The 19,631-nt window shown below is 39.1% G+C and overlaps 2 protein-coding genes across 3 annotated transcripts in view; one reads left to right on the top strand and one right to left on the bottom strand.

Moving 5' to 3' along the window:
- LOC136833383 (ribonuclease H2 subunit B) overlaps nucleotides 1–11,428 on the bottom strand; it is a 93,678-nt gene extending 82,250 nt beyond the window's left edge. Inside the window, exon 1 of one of the 2 annotated variants that reach the window (XM_067095442.1) lies at nucleotides 11,130–11,428. In XM_067095442.1, the coding sequence (XP_066951543.1) occupies nucleotides 11,130–11,235 (106 nt within the window). In that variant the 5' untranslated portion in view covers nucleotides 11,236–11,428. Of the gene's footprint in view, nucleotides 1–10,566; nucleotides 10,669–11,129 lie in introns of those variants that run through there. The other variant, XM_067095443.1, reaches the window with a different exon arrangement.
- A 4,892-nt stretch (nucleotides 11,429–16,320) lies between these two features.
- Nucleotides 16,321–19,631, top strand: part of LOC136833381 (myelin transcription factor 1) — an 862,112-nt gene continuing 858,801 nt past the window's right edge. Inside the window, exon 1 of the mRNA XM_067095437.1 lies at nucleotides 16,321–16,499. Within this exon, the coding sequence (XP_066951538.1) occupies nucleotides 16,453–16,499 (47 nt within the window). The 5' untranslated portion in view covers nucleotides 16,321–16,452. The remainder of the gene's footprint in view (nucleotides 16,500–19,631) is intronic.

Genomic DNA, 19,631 nt, shown 5'->3' with positions numbered 1-19,631 from the left:
AAGTCAGATATGTTATAAGAAAATCCAAAAGCGAACAAGCAAAAGCCAAGCCAAAGTGTACTTCACCAAAATAAGTTCAAAAAAACACAGGCTCACCAAAACTCTGAGCGAAATTCCATCGATGTTACCGACACAGCGGCAGGGAAGATCTGAGGAATAGTTGGAATGGTTCCAGGTACCTGGGTAGAGAGGCGCACAGGTGGTTCACCTGACTACCCGATCGGCGATTGCCGCGAGTTTTGAAATTCTGCCGTGGCGTCAGGGACTTAAGCTATATATATAACTACCAGGTAAGTTAGATGTTTAAAAATCAAATATTTATCAAACATAGCCCATATTCAGGGTCTTCAAATGTCCCAGACACTGTGTTCTTCTTCTACCAGATAGAAGAGCAGTAGTAGTACTGCATATGAAACACCTGAATCTTCAGATCGTAAGAAAGTAACTAGGAATGGGGCTGGGATCCCTGGAGAAAGCCTGGCAAGTTTTATGTGTAAGGGACTTTGCATACACTAATTATGAAGTCACTTACCAATTATGTGAGATACAGTTGCTGGTAATCTGAAGTCTACATCTCTTTGGACGCCATGAATGAAAGGATGAGAGGAGAAATTTTAGAAGAAAACTTCTGTAATTCCTCCCACAAACATAACAGTTCTCTGGTCTCCAAAGAGGTGCCAAAACTCAAGTACTGAAGCAGTCAAGCACCCCTGTGCCAACCTTACTGAATGCAGACCTCTAACCCGAAGGTAAGTAATCACCTTCAAAAGAGACTGCTGAATATCCTCCAGCATGCCTCTGCTGCGTCAGCACACTCCTCACAGGACCTATCACTCAACCAATGAAACAAGTTACACTAAGGACATAAGTCGAGAGAGGGAAGAAGCTTATTTGCAGTAAGTCTTTTGACTTTTTGAGAGAGGGCTTCCTAAACCTCTCCTTCCTAAAAGGAAAAAAAAAAAAAAAAAAAAAAAAAAAAAAAAAAAAAAAAAGGACAAAAAGAAGGAGAAACAGCACACCTGCAATTTCTCACTTTCCTGTGGCTGATTCCAGAACTGCAGCAGTGTGCGATCTGCATTTGATAACCACAATATCCCCCACAGGTAAGACTATAGGGTTAAGCTCCTTAGGGGAGGGAGGATCATCAGCATAAGCAGGAGAGGAGCACTTATCCATAGCTGAGTAATTAAAAAAAGGTGGAGAATGAGGGCAACAAAGCTAAAATCCCTGGAGCAGCCAACAAAGCACAGGTAGGGAGGGAGTAGTACACCACATACATGTCACAGTCTCACTTGAGGAAAACACAGCACATGCACCTGGGTCAGCACTGTAAAACAGTGCAGGTTGGCCACATATCCTCATGTGCATAACCCTTGGCAAGGCAGAGGAGAATGAGCAGATGGTGATGGTAGAGATAGAGAGGGTAGTTCAGAAGGAGGGAGCTCAAAAGATTCAGCAGTATTGAAGGCAGAGTAATCACCTTCAAAGAAACCACTGAATATCTTTCAGCTTTCCTCTGCTGCTGCCAACCTCTCTACTGCACACCACACCAGCCAGTACACTCCTCACAAGACCTACTACTGAAGAATGAAACAGGCTCCACCAAGGACATAAAGCAACCAAACACCAGCTTACATCCTTCACACATTTTGTTGTTAACTTATCTGTTCCAAACCATGTTAAAAAAAAACAAACATACACAAACATCATACATACAACAAAAAAGATGAGAGAGGTTTCAACTTTATTGTATGTTAGAATGCTGCAAAATGTATAAACTATACTGTGGCTTAAAAAAAATGCTTACTCCTGGTAGGTGAGTGGGGGGGGGAACCTCAACTTACTCCCATACATACTATTAACATTTTGTTATCAGGTTTCAATGACCAATTCCAGCTTGCACTAACAAACACTCCTACAAAAAAGGCAATGATTTATATTTCCTTAGGTACAAAGAGCCTTCACTCTTTTCTGGGGCCCTAGACCTCTGTTGTAAGTTGACCACCTTTCCTGGGCCAAAGGCAGACTCCTGCCTTCTTCCTGGCATAGGAAATGAATCAGACCAGAGAGCTCGGAATCTTAGACTGTCTCTCCTTTTGATAACCTGACTGGCTTAGTTATTCATCTCTCCTTCCTGGAGGGCAAAGTTGTGCTTAAGATGGCTGTACTTGTCAGTGGTCAGCCTCCTCCACATGATTCTGAATACAGTATACCCCCCGTATTCGCATTCTCATGGTTCGTGGACTCACGCATTCGCGGGTTTCTCTGTGGAACATATCTAGCCATCATTCGCCCATTCGCGGTATTTTTCACTGAGAAATAGTCACTAATTACTGTATTTTCATATATTTTTCATGAATAAATGCACTTTTTGTGATAAAACTATTAAAACACTCAGGTATAAGCATTTTTACAGGGTTTTTCTTGGTTTAAGCTATCAAAATGGGCAGTTCTAAGTGTTTTTAGATGGGTTTTAAGCATTCGTGGGGGGGTGTGGGACGCATCCCCTGCAAATACGGGCGGTTCACTGCAAAGCTGTACTAAAGATGGCTGTACTTGTCAGAGTGACCAGCCTCCTCCACATGATTCTGAATAAAGTTTTCCAAAGATGGCTGTACACACAGTCCCCGCTTACCGGCATGTCAGAGTTACAGTGCTTGGCTAGCGACATCATTAACCAGAAATTTGGCGCCGGTAAGTGGTTTATCGGCGCTGATAACTGGTTAATGGCAGCGCTAAGCGGTTTATCGGCACTATTATCGGTGATTTTTGGTTAGCGGCGCTCGGCTGGGAAAGGAACCCCCTCTGTTAACAGGGGACTACCTGTACTTGTCAGAGTGGCTGGTCTCCTCCACATGATTCGGAATAAAGTTTTCTAAGAACAGGAATCGTCCCAGCACAGTGGAAACCTTTGGGTCTGCAATGTTGAAAGGTGTCAAAATGCTTCATAATTTACTTGTAACACTGCTCACATCTTTCATCAAGATGTTGACCAAGGATTAAAGATCACTCGCATATGAAGTGCAACTGAAAAAACTACCATCCTCCACCCATCTCTATGAATACTGTGCCTTAGGCAAATGATTAGGGTGTGTATCTCAGTAATTACCATTGCCATTATTTCCATTTTTTTCCCTCTTTTCATCATGCTTTTCTCTTATGATGCTTTGTGATTACACGAATGACACATTTCATTAGCTAATTCCCTGTATCTACAGCATATACAGTAATGCTACTGCTACACCCAATTTTGTTGTTCCCTATTCAAATACCTGCACTTTTCTTGGAGGGAATAAATTACTGTTAGGTATAAAGCTACACTTAGATTATGGGGTAGGTGCTGACTAAAATGACATTTTTATGAAAAAGTTTATATATGCTTACCAAGTAACTACATAGCTGTTAGTTTCTAACTATCGCAGCAGTTCAGAATTTGAAATTCGTGATAACGCTCTATTGTAGGTAACTAGACCCCGTCCACTTTCTGGGAAGAATAGGTACAACAGTGCTGGAGAGCTCAATTCGTTTGTGCCCTATGTCCATGAGAGGGGAGGCAGGAGGGTTCTGATCATGTAATCACTTGGTAAGTATTTACAAAACTTTATTTTATAATAAAAATTTCATTTTTATATAAGTAACTTACAGAGTAACTATATAGCTGAATCCCCCATTAACAGGTGGTGGGATGCATGGACATGTTCTACTCAAAAACACTCTGTAAAGGAGATGAATTTGAAATAGAAAGGTAGCTAGCATTGGTAGAATGCTTGTAGTAACCTTACCTGGTGAGAGAGCTGCAGCAGGAAGATACTGCCTCTCATCTCAACCTGTAGTGACAAGGCAGTCAAGCTGACAGTTGTCTCTAATTCAGTAGCCGAGCCTTGCAGCCGAGGTGCTGTGCTGAGATTGACAAGGCATTGCAAAATAAAACAAGTGCCCTTGCCCTGGGCGCGTACATATGGGGAAACGTCACACTGCGTCCACCACCTGTTAATGGGGATTCAGCTATAGTTACTCTGTAGTTACTTATATAAAAATGAAATTTTTATTATAAAATAGAATTCAATGTAAATCAGCTTTTCAAGTGACTACATGATCACTAACCCTCCTATTTATTCTCTTTGGACATTTTGCACTTACTTTTGAGCTCTCAGCACTTATATTTTCCTATTCTTACCTAGTATTTAATAAATCGGGTCTGGGGCCTCAAATAGTCCGCGTTGGTTAAGGCAGCATTTCCAATTTCTTAAGTCTGTGGCGATAGTTCAAATCTAACAGCTGACCGGTCAGAGGCGGACGTAAGTATCCGTATAGAACTTTTTCATAAAAATGTATTTAATCAGCACGGATAGGTAATCTAAGAAAATGGTATACACACACTACTAAAACAAAAAGCCATCAACATCTTTAAAAAACAACAGACGTTACTCCAGTCTCGACTGTAACCTCACCCCAAAACACATCCTTTCGCTGCTGGGAGACAGAGGCTAGAAGGAATACCCAATATGCAGGGTCCCCCAATGTCAGGCAGGGCAACTGCCAATCAGGTTCTAAAGTCTACCCCAAACTGCCTGTCTCAAAGTCCTTCAAAGAAGGCAACACTGATTTGACCCATCGTTGAAAAAATGTGGGAAGCGACAGTTCTTCTTAAAAGCCCTCCATGTGGCACTTGCTCTTATTTCATGAGGGTTTCACCCTTTAAAAACGTTTCTTCTCCCCTTGAAATCAACTGATGACTCAGATATTCAAGTCAATACATTTCTCGTGAGGTTCTTAACATTAATACACCTATTCTCTTCAGAGGACCTCTATCCTCTTGGTCCTTTCTAAATTTTGTTCATTTCTTACTTTCCCTCGAGGGCTGATTTTTGGTCTGCAAGCACCTTAGGATATAGTTTCAAATTCCAGACAGTGAATGTATCCAGGACAGGGGGTTGGATGGGGTTTAAGTTCTTTGCCACATTCCAGAGTGAAATCAGATTTCATCTTCCTGCAAAAAAATAATTTTCTTTTCTCGAGGCCTGAAACTTGCCTCTTTGCTTAACAAGGCAACATAAGAAGATGTAATTAATGAGAGGAAAATGTATCAGGTAGATGAGAGGAAAAATCCACCTTGATATGGAGTGACCTGATTTCCATTTCAAGAAGGACAGATACAATCATTTAAGGTTTCAACTAATGTTGACTTCTCTTGCTTTGCATTGTCTAGAAGTAATTAGAAAACTTGCATATCTTGAGTTTCAGTGTAAAATGAAATAAATTAAAATCTAAACAGTTTATCCATAGTCTCATAACCACTGATGGTATTTCATATTATACCTATACAGTAACTCATGTATATATTGAAATCTGCATCATGCTACAAACACATCCACACACACCTGGCAAGACACACACACAGACACACACTGCACTCAACACACATATATATATATCTCTTGAAAAGCCCTTCCACTCTATACAATATATTCCCTGACATCTGAAGCCTGACATAGTGAAAGCAGACAAGTCTTGATAATACCCGATAAGTGGGAAGCATATATATAATATCACTTCTATACATATATATATATATATATATCAGGGGGTGAAAGGTTATAGGGAACATACATCCTTCTGCAGCCATATATACATACATAGTGTCATACACTTCTTATTATACATACATATATATACATACATATCACCATACTGAATGGTGGGAATAATATATATATGTACCCACACAGTCCTGAGGAACTCCGATCACGTGGGATATTAAATGAACAGTTATGGGCCTGAGTTGCTCAGAGCCGATGGTTTTCATCATTGAAACAAAGCTTTATTTTGCAAACTTTGAAATCTATTTTCAGGTTGTCGGTGGGACCTTTATAGTATATTCCATTCTTTGTTAATAGCCTGTCTCGATAATGTAGGTGGATATAGCCAGTTGCGTTGGATAAACGGATCGTTTTAAATTCTCTATGCAGTTGTTCTGTCACAGAGAACATATCCTAGAGTCCTCTGCCATTGGAAGTTGCACCCTACCATGATTTTTATGGAGACAATGTGGTAGAGTTGTCCAAATAAGATGTGAGGAGTCTTCATACGTTGGGTTTTAAAAATGCTGAAGGAGTAAATGCATGCCTGTTCTGTTTGATATATATCAGTACATCTAGGAACGGCAGTTTTCCGTCCTTTTCCCATTCTGTTCTAAATTTTATGGTCGGAACCCAGGTCGAATTTGCCTATTAAAAATTCGTTAAAGTCCCCCAGCTATTGACTTCCCTAGTAAATCTCTCATCTCCAAGTCACCACTGCCAGGTCATATTATCTAGGGTTTGCGAAAATGACAAAGTTCTAGGAGAGTCTTCCGGTGTACAGAAGTTTGCTAGAAGGGGTGACTCTTGTGGGGACTTCCTGCTGACATGAAATTTTGTTTGTAAAATGCCCATTGCAGAAAACACGTTGTTGGTTACTGAGTTGATAAGTTTTAAAGTTTTATCTATGCCATGCAGGCTTGGATCTTCATATGGTTGTAGCTTCCTCTCTAAGAAAAGCAAAACGTCGGCAATCAGGACTTTGTTAAATAATGACTCGGGCACTCTACACTGATCATTTGGACATGTTGTTCATCAGGGACTAGAGCGTTTGGCTCAGAATTTTCATCAAGGGAAATCCTCTGCATGCGGGAGGATGAGAAGGTTCCTAGAAAGGGTGATAACAAGTCCGCTCAAGCCATTTTGAAAAGCTGTACATGAAGCGGACCCTGCTTCGTTGTCAATGGATTGCTTTTGAAATAAGCACCCACTCAGTTCGTTTAAGGAGCAACCATTTTATGACCTAGATACAATGATAGATTAAGTGTATCTTTAGATGTATCTTAAATAACCTGTTCAAATACCACAATCCTAATGAGGTCAAAAGAATAAACAGGCTCAGAATTATAATACAGCGGGTAAACCCAAATAACAAGATGGTTTATATAAAGACAGATTTAATGTAATTTCACAGTAAAGATTTGTCTCGACCATCACCAAAGATACAGCACCTGGTATTAATGATACTACTGCCGTTAATTAGCTAGGCAATTGCGGACAAGATCATAGCACGTAAGTGAACAGGAGTATAAATAATTTCAGTTTAAGGTAAACTCCGACATGGTACTGATCACGAAGAAATGATGATCAAAATGATTTATCGACAGTCGCCTGTTGAAGAAACCAGATTTGCTCAAGAGTTAAGACCACATAAAAACAGTCTTGGATTGAGAATTTGGGGTCAAAAGATACTATGTTAAATTATAACTAATGATGCATTTCCATCCTAAAAATTGTGCAAGTTATTCACAATAAACCCTTACGCTTTAAATATTTCACTTCATTTTCATAAAATTTATATATATAATCAATTTAACAAAAAACTCCACCTGGAACTAGCTATGATAATAATGATTGCACAGGCCAGAAAGGCATTGGAAAATATCCAGCTCCGAAATTCAAACAAAGCTCCTCCAACCAAAACATGGTAACTTCTAACAGTATAACTACCAACAAAGTAGTTTGATAATTTGCTCCGAAAGTTGAGTCTAGTTACAACTCCCCAAAACAATAAAATTTTTCATTTAAAATTTTGAACAATCTTTTCGATTATTTACAACGAAACATATCAGCTCACATTTTTTCACTTTCATAAATAAATACTCAACAGAAAAAACCCTTGTAAAAAGCTGAGAACAAAAATCATTGGAGGCAGTTTTGGCATTTTCATCTTATTTAAATATAGCAGGTTGATGTTATTCCACCACAAAAGTAGGCCTAATAAAGTTTAAGCTCCAACTTATTCATAAACCACACAAAAAGAAGGAAGACATTCTTTCTACTAATCGAAGAGTATCTCTTCTCTCTCTGTAGTCTACGACTGTCATGAATGGGCATTTCATATTACCAACTTCCTGTCTAGGAGAACCATCCAGACCATCATTAGGGGCATCTGTTATCAGGTAAAAATGAGAAGAATGAGGAAGTGAGGCTATGGTATTCACTGCTTTTCCTTCAATTGTTAAGATCATTCTATGCACTGTTCAGTGGGGACTTCATTCTAGTTTACAAGGGCTGTTCTTTTTAATTTTTTTAGCATGGAGCTATTTATGTTCAAATTCTATGTTATTTCTGCAAGTTGTACTGTTAAATGACATCATTTTAAGCTGTTTCTTCATTTAGGAAGGGCATGTTACCCAAGTGGAGTTACTTTGGATTCTAATGTACAACTTCTTGCTGCAAATGTTTGTTAGTAAGATGTGATAATTTGAATATTAAATAAAGCACTTCTTGGGACCAGCAGTTAATCCAAACTCTCAATCTTTCAAGTACATTTCTTAAATCACTTGAATATATTTCTTCCAGTTTGAATTATGAATGATTGTATTATCAAAGTAACAGCTTGTATTGTCTAATCCTTTTCTTAGTTTCATTAACCTAATAAAATGCTAGCACTAGCTGTTTTTAACCCAAATAGCATCATTTTGAACTGCATCAAACCATGATGTCGCAATAGCTGTATATTGCTTGGAATCTTCACTCAATGAAATTGCATAATAACAATGATCAAATTTGCTCTGAAAAATGGTTTTATCCTATTAATTAGGAAATTCATTTCTATGCTGATAGTTCTGATCTGGCAGTACAGTAATATCATTTTACCTTGAAATCTAGACAGACTCAAATACCATCATCTTTTCTTACTTGAGAACAGGTGAACAATAACCCAGTGAAATTTACTTCTCAGTTAACCCATTTCAAAAAGTTAATTGCATCTCTTCCAAAACTTTCTGTAAATGATGTTGAGGGGGATATGGTTTTTTTATTCAAATATTATTTACTAAAAAAAAAAAAAAAAAATTTTCTTTTTAACAATTTGGCTTATCCATAAAACATCCAGGATATTCAGCAATTAAATCTATCACCTCTTTCTCTTTACCTTACTAAGATCGGATTAATGTTTGCATTAGAATTAGCACAAATTCTAAGGGCTTGAACTAAATCCCTGCAAACATCAGGATTTTTCACAAATCTGAAACAACATTACTATCTAAAGCCAACACACCGATTTTTCAACTATTTAGGCATCTACGATAAGTAATTTCTTCAACATGTTGGAGTGATAATTTCAATTTGAGACCACTAATAGTGATGTCAGATAATCGGCCTTAAGGGATTCACTACTTTATAAAACCACGCCACTGCATTATGGATTAATGGTCTACTCGATGGTAATAAATGGAAGAATTTCTCCAATAAGGATTTTCTAAATTTGTTTTCAAGATGAATTCCTTTATTCACTTTTATAATATATATATATATATACATATATATATATATATATATATACTATATATATATATATATATATATATTAATTATAGATCAAGTCCGGAGGGAGGGAGGTGAGAGGGACAGTGAAGCCTTTGTGTTCAGATAAAGAACCTGATGCCTTATGTTGGTTAGGAAAAGTGAAGTTGAATGCATAGAGTAATTGGCCTTACATACATACATTCTGGATACACACTCATTGTAGATAATAAACATGAACTAAAGTATTTTTCAAGATACTAATCTTGTGGTTTATGCATTTTCAGTTCATTCCTGTTGCTGCAGTGCTAATATGTCTCCCCATCCCATCAAAACCTTGTTTCCCAACATAATGCCATGGTAACTGTTTATATATAAAAGGGCCAAGGAAGCATAAGAATCAGCCAAGTGCAGAAAGAGCCAGCGTGTTCGGTCTATTTCTGCAGACCAACGATATATTTCAATAGGAAAGCTCTAACTAACCTAAACTAGGATGCCTTGCCCTGACCTGTCAGGGGACACTTGGTGCCCCCAAACGGACAATCGCGGTATATAGCAGAACATGTGCACGCATTAGGAGCGGTTACAGTGCCCCCACCAGCAGTGGGTACCGCCAGAGAATGATTTGATACAAAAAGATGGTGACGCAACCGATCTAAACCGACCTAACCGAACCTAGAGCAGAACGCCATGTAACCTTAACCTAACTATTCTGGCATTATACCTAAAAATAGCACGCACTTCATTCAAGTCGGAATCATACATTATTTAAGCGGGTGTTGCTTTATTTAAGTGGATATGCACCTAATTAATGAGAAAGCTTTAAAGGGGCAAAGGTCAGATATCCACAAAACGCCCAAATCCATAAGGGTCACTAGTAAAACACGGAAGACACGGTACCATGTTGCAATTAGAACCCGGAGACTGAGGAAGGTATTTCGGTCGTTGGTCGCCAGCTGTTTGGGTGGAACTACTTACCTTACATGGAGGGATCTTGCCCACTACTTTAAAAAAAAGCATTAATTTAAAGTAGTTTTTGAAGGTCAGATATCCCACTGAGCCTAGATATGGTCTCATACTCTAAAAAGGCCTAAAGTTTGTTCACTGAGCCTAGGGCCCTAGATGACCAGAATGAAGCCTAAATAATGAAAAATCATCCAGATCTTTTGGGTGAAATTAGTAGGCAAGCCTACCCACCTAAAGTTCTAACTCATCACTGGTAACTTGGCTTACGTACACTGTCATTTTAACAGCCTAGGCTAAGAGTCTAAAGCTCGGTTTAGGCTACAAAATATTCTAGGTCAGCGGTGGGAGCCATCTTTCCTCTTGAGTCACGGTTCACTAACAAGGTAGTACGCTATGCCTGGGCTGAATAGGACAAAGCCTTATGCCAGAAGGGTAAAGAATAATTAAAGAAATCTCCGAGGCAATGGGCAATTCCATGGTTGGAAAATAGTCCACGATAGGCCGCCAGGGACAGGCCTATCCTGGAGAAGATTTAGGGGCTTGCTTCTCGGAATAACTTCGAATTTCGAAACCCTCAAAGTTGGCCTACGGTACTGTAGAAGTGCAAGTCATGACGCCATTCAATAGTCACCTTGTGCTTATATGAATTTAAAAAGCCGACGTGTATCGTGTATTTTATAAATCTTAAAGGATTAAGCTTATGACATAAACATAAGTTAGGTTAATTCAACAAGAAATAAGTGGGTTAGGCCAGTCCTTGCCTACGGTACGCATTGGAAATAGGCCTAAAGCAGGTTAGGACAGTGAAGGCCAATAATACTAACATCATCCTACCTTTCATGAACATAACAGTTTGATCGCCCTTCGGCCTGTTCTCGGCAGGCTTTTCTTCCATTTTGCTGTTCTGTTCCTTAACTCTCTTTGAGGGACTACGAGGCATTGTTAATATAACAATAATATTGGTCTTCGAGTCAATGTGTCAAACAAGATACCATTTGGCGCGAATATCACTCTTCTTCTTCCTTACGTTGTCACGTCCACAGCCCCAAGGGCAGCAGATTTTTTTTAACTAGGCAAAGCTTGCATTCTATTAATAGCTTCCAAAATAGACAAAAAATTAATATATCAAAACACTGAAAATAAATAATGAAGACAGAGAGGTAGTGAAGACTATTAAATCTTTATATATAAAAAATCATGAGCACTTTGAGATGGCATCAAATGTTCAATGTAGGAAAGATGTCACAAGAGTAATTCTTCTCGCCGTTGCAAAGCTTGTGTTCTATTAACAGCTTCTAAACACACACACACACACACACACACACACACATATATATATATATATATAACATATATATATATATATTTATATATAAGAAGGCCATAAACACTATTTAAACATTGAAACCATATATTTCGGGCACTAGCTTCTGTGCCCCTGTTCACTGGTAGATATATGGACAGGTGAAAGTTACAATGGTATATACAAACACATAAAGGTGTGGGCCTCCCGATGTGTGGAGGTGGCGTTTCTTAGGGCAAATTCCCTAGTGGTTTTTGATAGCAGATTCCAGCATCCTTGGGAGGGTTTTTGTACGGACAGCTACTTATTGTTGGATTTGATTTTAGAAAAACCAACTTTTGAAAAACCAACTCCCCCACCCAATTAACGACATACCCTGTATTTCTGATATGTAGGAAAATTCCCGAACTCTCCGAAGCGTAACGTACTGATCTTTTTATTGCTCTGTTATTCTTTGCGAGATGATCTACCTGTCTCGCTTCAGCGTAGATGTCCTGACAATTACTACACGTATCTTGTAACTCCGGCTTCTTCCTTTTGTTATTTAAGTATACGTTAACGAGCGAACTCCTGATGGATTTGGGATAATGGAAAATGAAAAGTTGTTAGGCCTGAGTTGTTCGGAGGCCTTTGGATGTTTTTCATCGTACGGGAAGCTTTATTTTGTTGTTGAAATCTATTTGCCTTGTTGTGAGTGGGACCTCCTATAGTATATTTTATTCGCTTTGTTAATGGCCCTCTCTCGATAATGTGTGGTGGATAGCAGTTGCGTTAGGTGTTGGCGGATCGTTAAGTTCTTTTATCCAGGTACTCATTTGAACATATCCTAAGTCCTGTGAGGAATAAGTTGCACCCTACCACAGATTTTACGGAGACGTCGTGGTAGCTTAAGAAAATGAAATGTAGGAACAGCGAAGGTGGGTTTCTGCATACTGTAAAATGCATACCTGTTCTGTTTTCTTATGATCAGTACATCTAGGAACGCAGTTTCCGTCCTTTTCCCATTCTGTTTTAAATTTTATGGTCGGAACTAGCGAATTTAGCATGTTAAAAAAGTTAAAACTCCCCAGCTATTGTCCCAGAAAGTAAAGATATCATCTATGTATCTAAGCCAGATCATATTATGGGGTTTGATAGACGACAAAGTTCTGTTTCGAAATATTCCATGTACAAGTTTGCTAGAAGGGGTGATAGGGGACTTCCATGCTACAGCCAAATTTTGTTTGTAAAAATTACCATTGAAAGAAAACGTTTGTTAGTTACACAGAGGTTGATAAGTTTTAAAGTTTTATCTATGCCAAGAGGAAAATGGTCTTCATATGGTTGTAACTTCCTCTCTAAGAAAGACAACACGTCGGCAATCAGGACTTTAGTAAATAATGACTCGACGTCTAGGCTGAGCAATTTGATGTTGTTTGAGGGGATGTTTAAACTATTAAATTTTTGTGTAAAATCCTCTGCAAAATGTTTGACGTGGGAGGATGAGAAGGTTCCTAGAAAGGGTGATAAACAAGTCTGGTGAGCCATTTTGATAATTTTGCCATGAAAGAGCCCTGCTAGATATTATGGGGCGTAAAGGAATCCCATCTTTATGTGTTTTTGGGAGGCCGTAAAAATAGGGGAGAGAGGGTTGATTACCTTGAATGTCTCTAGTAATTCTATGTCTTTTTATTGTCCCCTATGGTTCTGACTGACGGTTAAATTGAGCAGCAATATTTGTTGTGGGATCTTTCAAATTTAATTTGTCAGGTCTCCGCATCGTTTAGAAGTTCTTGAACTTTATGGATGTATGTCTCCTTGTCTAACAGAACTATTTCCCGTCTTTGTCAGATTTTGTGATGATGATATTCCCCCTTTTTTCCTTAAACTAACTAATGCATTTTGGAATCTTTTCGGGAGCGTAAAAATCATGGTAGGGTGCAACTTATTCCTCAGAGGACTTAGGATATGTTCAAATGAGTACTGGATAAAGAATTTTAACACGATCCGTCAGCACCTAACGCAACTGCTATATCCACAACATTATCAGAGGGCTATTAACAAAGGAATAAAATATATATAGAAACCCACACAACAGACAAATAGATTTCAACAACAAAATAAAGCCTTCATTTACGAAAACATCCAAAAGGCCTCCAACAACTCAGGCCTAACAATCCTTTCATTTTCCATTATCCCAAATCCATCGGGAGTTCGCCTCGTTAACGTATACTCTCTAAATAACAAAAAGGGAAGAAGCCGAGTTTACAAGATACCGTGTAGTAATTGTCAGGACATCTCGTGGCAGGGCAGATCGCTCCGCAAAGAATATAGAGCACAAAAGATCAGTACGTTACGCTTCGGAGAGTTCGGAATTTTCCCTACATATCAGAAACAGGCATGTCATTAACTGAGTGGGGCGGAGTTGGTTTCAAAAGTAGCTGTCCGCATAAAAGAAGGATGCTGGAATCTGCTATCATCAATCAAACCAACAATATGAACCTGTCAGGAGGACATTGAAATCGGATGACATCGACACCTTAATCCTCAAACCCCTCCTGAAGAAGATGACCCAAAACGCGACCGCCAGATCCATCGCCAAACGTGGAGCTAATGAGGCCAAAAACCACTAGGAATTTGGTTATTCTCCTCCTTAAGAAACGCCCTCCATAACATCAGAGGCCCAGCTTCTTCACACCTCCTATGTTTTTGTATATATACCATTGTAACTTTCCACCTGTCCATATTCTAACAGTGAACAAGGGCACAGAAGCTAGTGCCCGAAATATATGGTTTCAACGTTTAAATAGTGTTTTATGGGCCTTCTTATATTCATATTACACTGTAGGAATAGACATTACAGGAATAGATATTATATATATATATATATATATATATATATTTATATATATATATATGCTCAGCTTTTAAGATTGCACCCAACAGCTAAACATAAGAAAAATGGGGCATTATCATCTACATAAGACATGATAATGGCATTATCATTTCAAGAGGAAATATTTAAATATAAATAAGATTGATTGCTATAACTAGGTAAACAAGAGATTAGATTACCATAGGTGATAAATGGCACGGTGGCTAAATTGATAATAAAGATAACTTTAGCCTAACTGAGCTTTATTAGCCACTTAAAAACTAGAACATACACGTAGATTTAATCAGTGTATGACAATGAAACCTAGATATTACAAAAACATTAGAAAATGACTTTTATGAAATATGGTATCCAGATAATAAGCTGTCCTAGAAAAGAGAAATGTGCAAACTTGGAGATATTCAAGAAACTAGCCCCAGTTCGAAAACATTTACAACCTGAAGGGAGGACTGGTTCAAGAAAACTGTCAGCTATTATAGACAAGTAAATAGGAGTGGCTACTTTCTGATGGACAAAGTGATGGTTAACTGGATGATTTGCAAGGAATAAAAACAGACGGAGGTAGGCTGATACAGGGGCACAGCTTGTCTCGTGGTTCAACACTTATTTTTCCCACGGAGAGCTGTTAATCAGCTCAGTGGTCTGGTAAAACTAAGGTATACTTTTTCAGTTCTAACTTTAGTTTCCGGTAGCAAAATTCTAGAAAGAATGACAGGCATGGCGGGGTATACAAAATCCCTCTATGAGCTGCTGTTTCTTTGAATGAAATTTAAAAGCCTCTTCGATAAAATTTATCAGACACAACGTATGACCAAAATCATCTTGTAAGAGGCCGCATTTGGCGGTCTCTTGGTGTGTCATCCATCGGGAGAAACAAGACGAGAGCATCCCGTTTTCTCTCTCTCAACGAACGCAACTTCTACCATACAATATTTCCGTCTGTTTCGCCCTAACCATTGTTGTCTCGATTTGCGTACAATCACCACTATTGCATTGCCATGCAAGCATTCCAATCATGTACTCATAATGTTCCACCGAATCTTCTGTGTCAAACTGTATGTATGTTTCTGTTTGTGAAGACGCCAAACGTCTCGCCATTTCACATATATTATGCTACTGCACTGTATTCATTAATCTGTCTCGAATCTCATGCAACTGGCCATATGTGGAATTTCCTGACCTTTCCATTGATATATGTTTTATCATTGTACGTTTATTATGTCTCTCACAATCGCCATCTGTTTGTCTGTCCACAAACACAGATATCCAAACCATTACCTCTGTTTTGTCCTGTCTGTATGTAGAAACTACTTTGCGCTCGCACCAACCAATAACAACTTCGAAGATTCTGTTACGGGCTTTACGGGCTGCTCTAGGAGCAAGAGCCCGTGCTGGCACAAGGCCAGCTAAATCTGAAACAATATGTATAAACGTTCAGTAAAGAACCATCAATAAACCGGATAACACCCAGCCAGTAGGCTATGTCACTCAATACCGTCCTTACAATCTCAGGCCCACCAGTCAGGTTGCCTGTTGATAACCTTGTAAATGGGTCTCTCTCGTTTGTGTTTGCTATTTAGTTCCTCTGCATTTACTGCAAATGACAAACCAGTTAATTATGCAAACAGTAAGACAAAGTAAATGTGCATTGTAAAACTGTTTAAATTCCAAAACTATTAGTACTCATATAACGATACATGCTATCAAATTTGGAACACTGAAACACAATAATTCGCTTTGTGGAATAACAATCAGTTTTGACAGACTTAACGATGTTATCTGCATATTAGTACTAAGTAGTTTGGTGAGCCACAACCAGGGCGGCGCTGCTTCAAGCCACAGGCCCACAGAGCCTTGCACAGTTGCACTGGCCATCTTCAAGCACCCATGCCGAGGAATTGAGCGGATGCTTAGTGTGTCTTGCTATTTTCTTCTTTGATTATTCATAATGGTATGTTGTGCAGCATATAGTTGCAGAAATGGACACAAATTCTCCTAGAGAAGGTGGAATAACAACATTTCACAAGTAAGCATTGCATGCTGGATGATTTACTTGTAATTCTCTGCTGGTCAGTTGATTTTAGCAGTAGATAGGCCTATGCTCTGTCTGTTAAAATGCTATTTTATGATTAGCACAAGAGGCAATTTCGGTTATGCAAACAGAGCATCAGTAATCTCATATATGCGACATACTATGAAGTAAAAGAGATCTTGTTCCTTATTAAAAATGCTTAGCGGTAAGTAGGGCTATAGGTGTATCAACGTCTCGTCTTTCTAACATGTTACTGTGATGCATAGGGACACCTGCTGCATTTTGTCCATCATTAAGAATTTTTTTGCAGTGAGTAGGCCTGTGGTACATTGTCTATGACATCAGTTCCAGTTACAGACGTGTAAATGCATCGTTAGAGTTGTTTAATAGAAGTATTTTGTCGAACGTGGTTTCTCAACTTAGTGAGAGAATGTCCGAACAACGTAAACAAACAGTAGAAAACAACTTCCGTTATTGGGTCCAGTGCGAAAATAGCTTTGTATTTGTAATAAATCCTGGTTTAATTTGTGTTTTCATCACAGGATATGTCTCATTGGTTGGTGATAAAAAGAAAATTACGTTTGGTAGCCTAGGCTACACCTATGTTCTCAAACTACTCATTTGGAATGATGCTCTAACATTTAAACATTATTCTAAGTACAGCTTAATTTTGAATATATGGAGATAATTTGCCAATGGTAAAATATATCGAATCACCATGCCAAGGAGAAATAGCCTTTAAGAATGGTAACGCCATTGAAGAGACTGTTGGCCTAACAAACGCTAGGCCTATACTTATGGATTCGGCAAGTATTTAAATTGTTTTGTCCCTCATTAAGCATAATTTATTCTTTGTGATCACAATTAAATAGGTGGATGGGTTGGGAGGTAACTGGTCCCCATGCTTTTCCCGATTTTGAAACATATGTCCACTATCTGGACCGTGCATATGCCCATGACTTCGAAGGTGGGAGACGTATATTGTTGATAAGTAGCTTTAGGTCGTTCAGAAATTTACAAACGATTGCGAATTACCATATATTAGACAGAGGAATGAACACGTCTAGTTTTTAATTGTTTCGTTGGCAGCTGTGTTTTTTCTTCTCGCTAGAAATGTGTCGACTACTGACTATATTGGCTTTGACTCACGGTTTAGACAACTAGTACATGTCTTAATTTCTTTAATAAGCGATTGTACCGTGGTTTCGGTAAGAAAGTAGCTATTAATTTATCAATAGCTATTCCAAGAATTTACATCCAAAAGTGATATGCTGCATGAAATGTTACATCTATTAACAATATCAAACTGAAATTTCTTGTATGAGTACGTATTCTGGTATCTGTTAAAATTGCGCCAGTCACCTATTATTGTTGGGAAAACTGAAGTTGCGCATACCCTCGTTTCAGGGATATCTATTGAACGTGCGTGGTTTCCATTTTGCAACAAGCTCAAAAAAATGGATACTTGTGCTTAGTCTCTGTGATAAAATTAGAAATAGTATTACTGGATGCTCGGCTGCCGAGGATGAACGAGATACTAACTTCTGTTACTGTTTTTATTTTTATTTTTTTTGATCAGCGTTACACTCCACCGGAGGCACTCTGTGAGATTCGCAAACTCATTTCATCTTATACGTAATGGTGCAGACACAGTTATAACACTGAGAAAAGGTTTCAGCAACCGGCAAGGTATCAAAAGACTTTTCATTTATTAGCTCTTTACCTCGCAGCGTTTTATTAACGACAGACTGAATATTTACAAATCCATATTCTAAGACATTATCATGTATATCCATGATCAGTGCATGCAGCTATTTTCATCATTTCAGCACCAAAAGCCTACAGTTCTCGACTTCACCCAGTGAGCGGCGTCTTGTCTTTTCTGCCTCGAACAATTAACACACTTTATTTCACTCGAGTTGCATTTTTTTGTTACGCGATTAGCACCACAACTGCCACCAAGATTAATGACAGATTTGAAGCAATGAAAGCAGGAGGATTCTGAATGGTGCAATTAAATTTAGTTTAGCTGCTGGAATTTTGAAAAGTATTTTACTGTATTAAGAACTAGCTTGAGTGCCCTTTGGTTTCCAGTTGACGTTATACCTTAAGGGATTGGAGTAACATACTGGCTGGGTGTTGACTGGTTTATTGGTGGTTCCTTACTGAATGAATGCACAGTTGTTGTTGTTTCAGATTTAGCCGGCCTTGTGCCAGCACTGGCTCTTGCTCTGAGAGCGGCCCGTAACATGTTGTTGTTGTTTCAGATTTAGCTGGCCTTGTGCCAGCACGGGCTCTTGCTCCTAGAGCAGCCCGTAAAGCCCGTAACAGAATCTTCGAAGTTGTTATTGATTGGTGCGAGCCGCAAAGTAGTGTCCACACACAGACGGGCAAAACAGAGGTAATGTTTCGGACATCTGTGTTTGTCGGCAGACAAACAGATGGCGATTGTGAGAGACATAATAAACGTACAGTGATAAAACATATATCAATGGAAAGGCCAGGAAATTCCACATATGGCCAAAAGCATGAGATTCGAGACAGATTAATGAATACAATGCAGTAGCATAATATATGTGAAATGGCGAGACGTTTGGCGTCTTCACAAACAGAAACATACATACAGTTTGATACAGAAGATTCGGTGGAACATTATGAGTACATGGTTAGAATGCTTGCATGGCAATGCAAGTAGTGGTGATTGTGCATAAGTCGCGACGACAATGGTTAGGGCGAAACAGACGGAAATATTGTATGGTAGAAGTTGCGTTCGTTGAGAGAGAGAAAACGGGATGCTCTTGTTTTTGTCTTGTCCCCTCCGATGGATGACGAACACACACGTGTGCTCGAAAGAGACTGCGATCGGTGCGATGCGTCTCTTACAATACTCCACCCCCAAGCAAGGCGTCGATACGGAAATCTTCTTGCTGACAACTGGAATGGGCACAAAGGGCTTGGGCTTGGGGTGGGTAGGAGGCTGAAGGGAGGCGCCGGCCGGCGGGAACTCGAGGAGGACGGTAGCGGGTTGAAGGATGACGTCGGATGATCCTTCGGTAGCCAGCTCAAGGGGGACGGCAGTAGGCTGAAGGATGACGGTGGCTGATCCTTCGGTAGCCAGCTCGAGGG

This window comes from Macrobrachium rosenbergii, chromosome 51, assembly GCF_040412425.1.
Source record: "Macrobrachium rosenbergii isolate ZJJX-2024 chromosome 51, ASM4041242v1, whole genome shotgun sequence".
In the NCBI taxonomy this organism is placed as follows: domain Eukaryota; kingdom Metazoa; phylum Arthropoda; class Malacostraca; order Decapoda; family Palaemonidae; genus Macrobrachium; species Macrobrachium rosenbergii.
The sequence above is the reverse complement of the archived record's forward strand: the minus strand, read 5'-3'. Positions and strand labels throughout refer to the sequence as shown.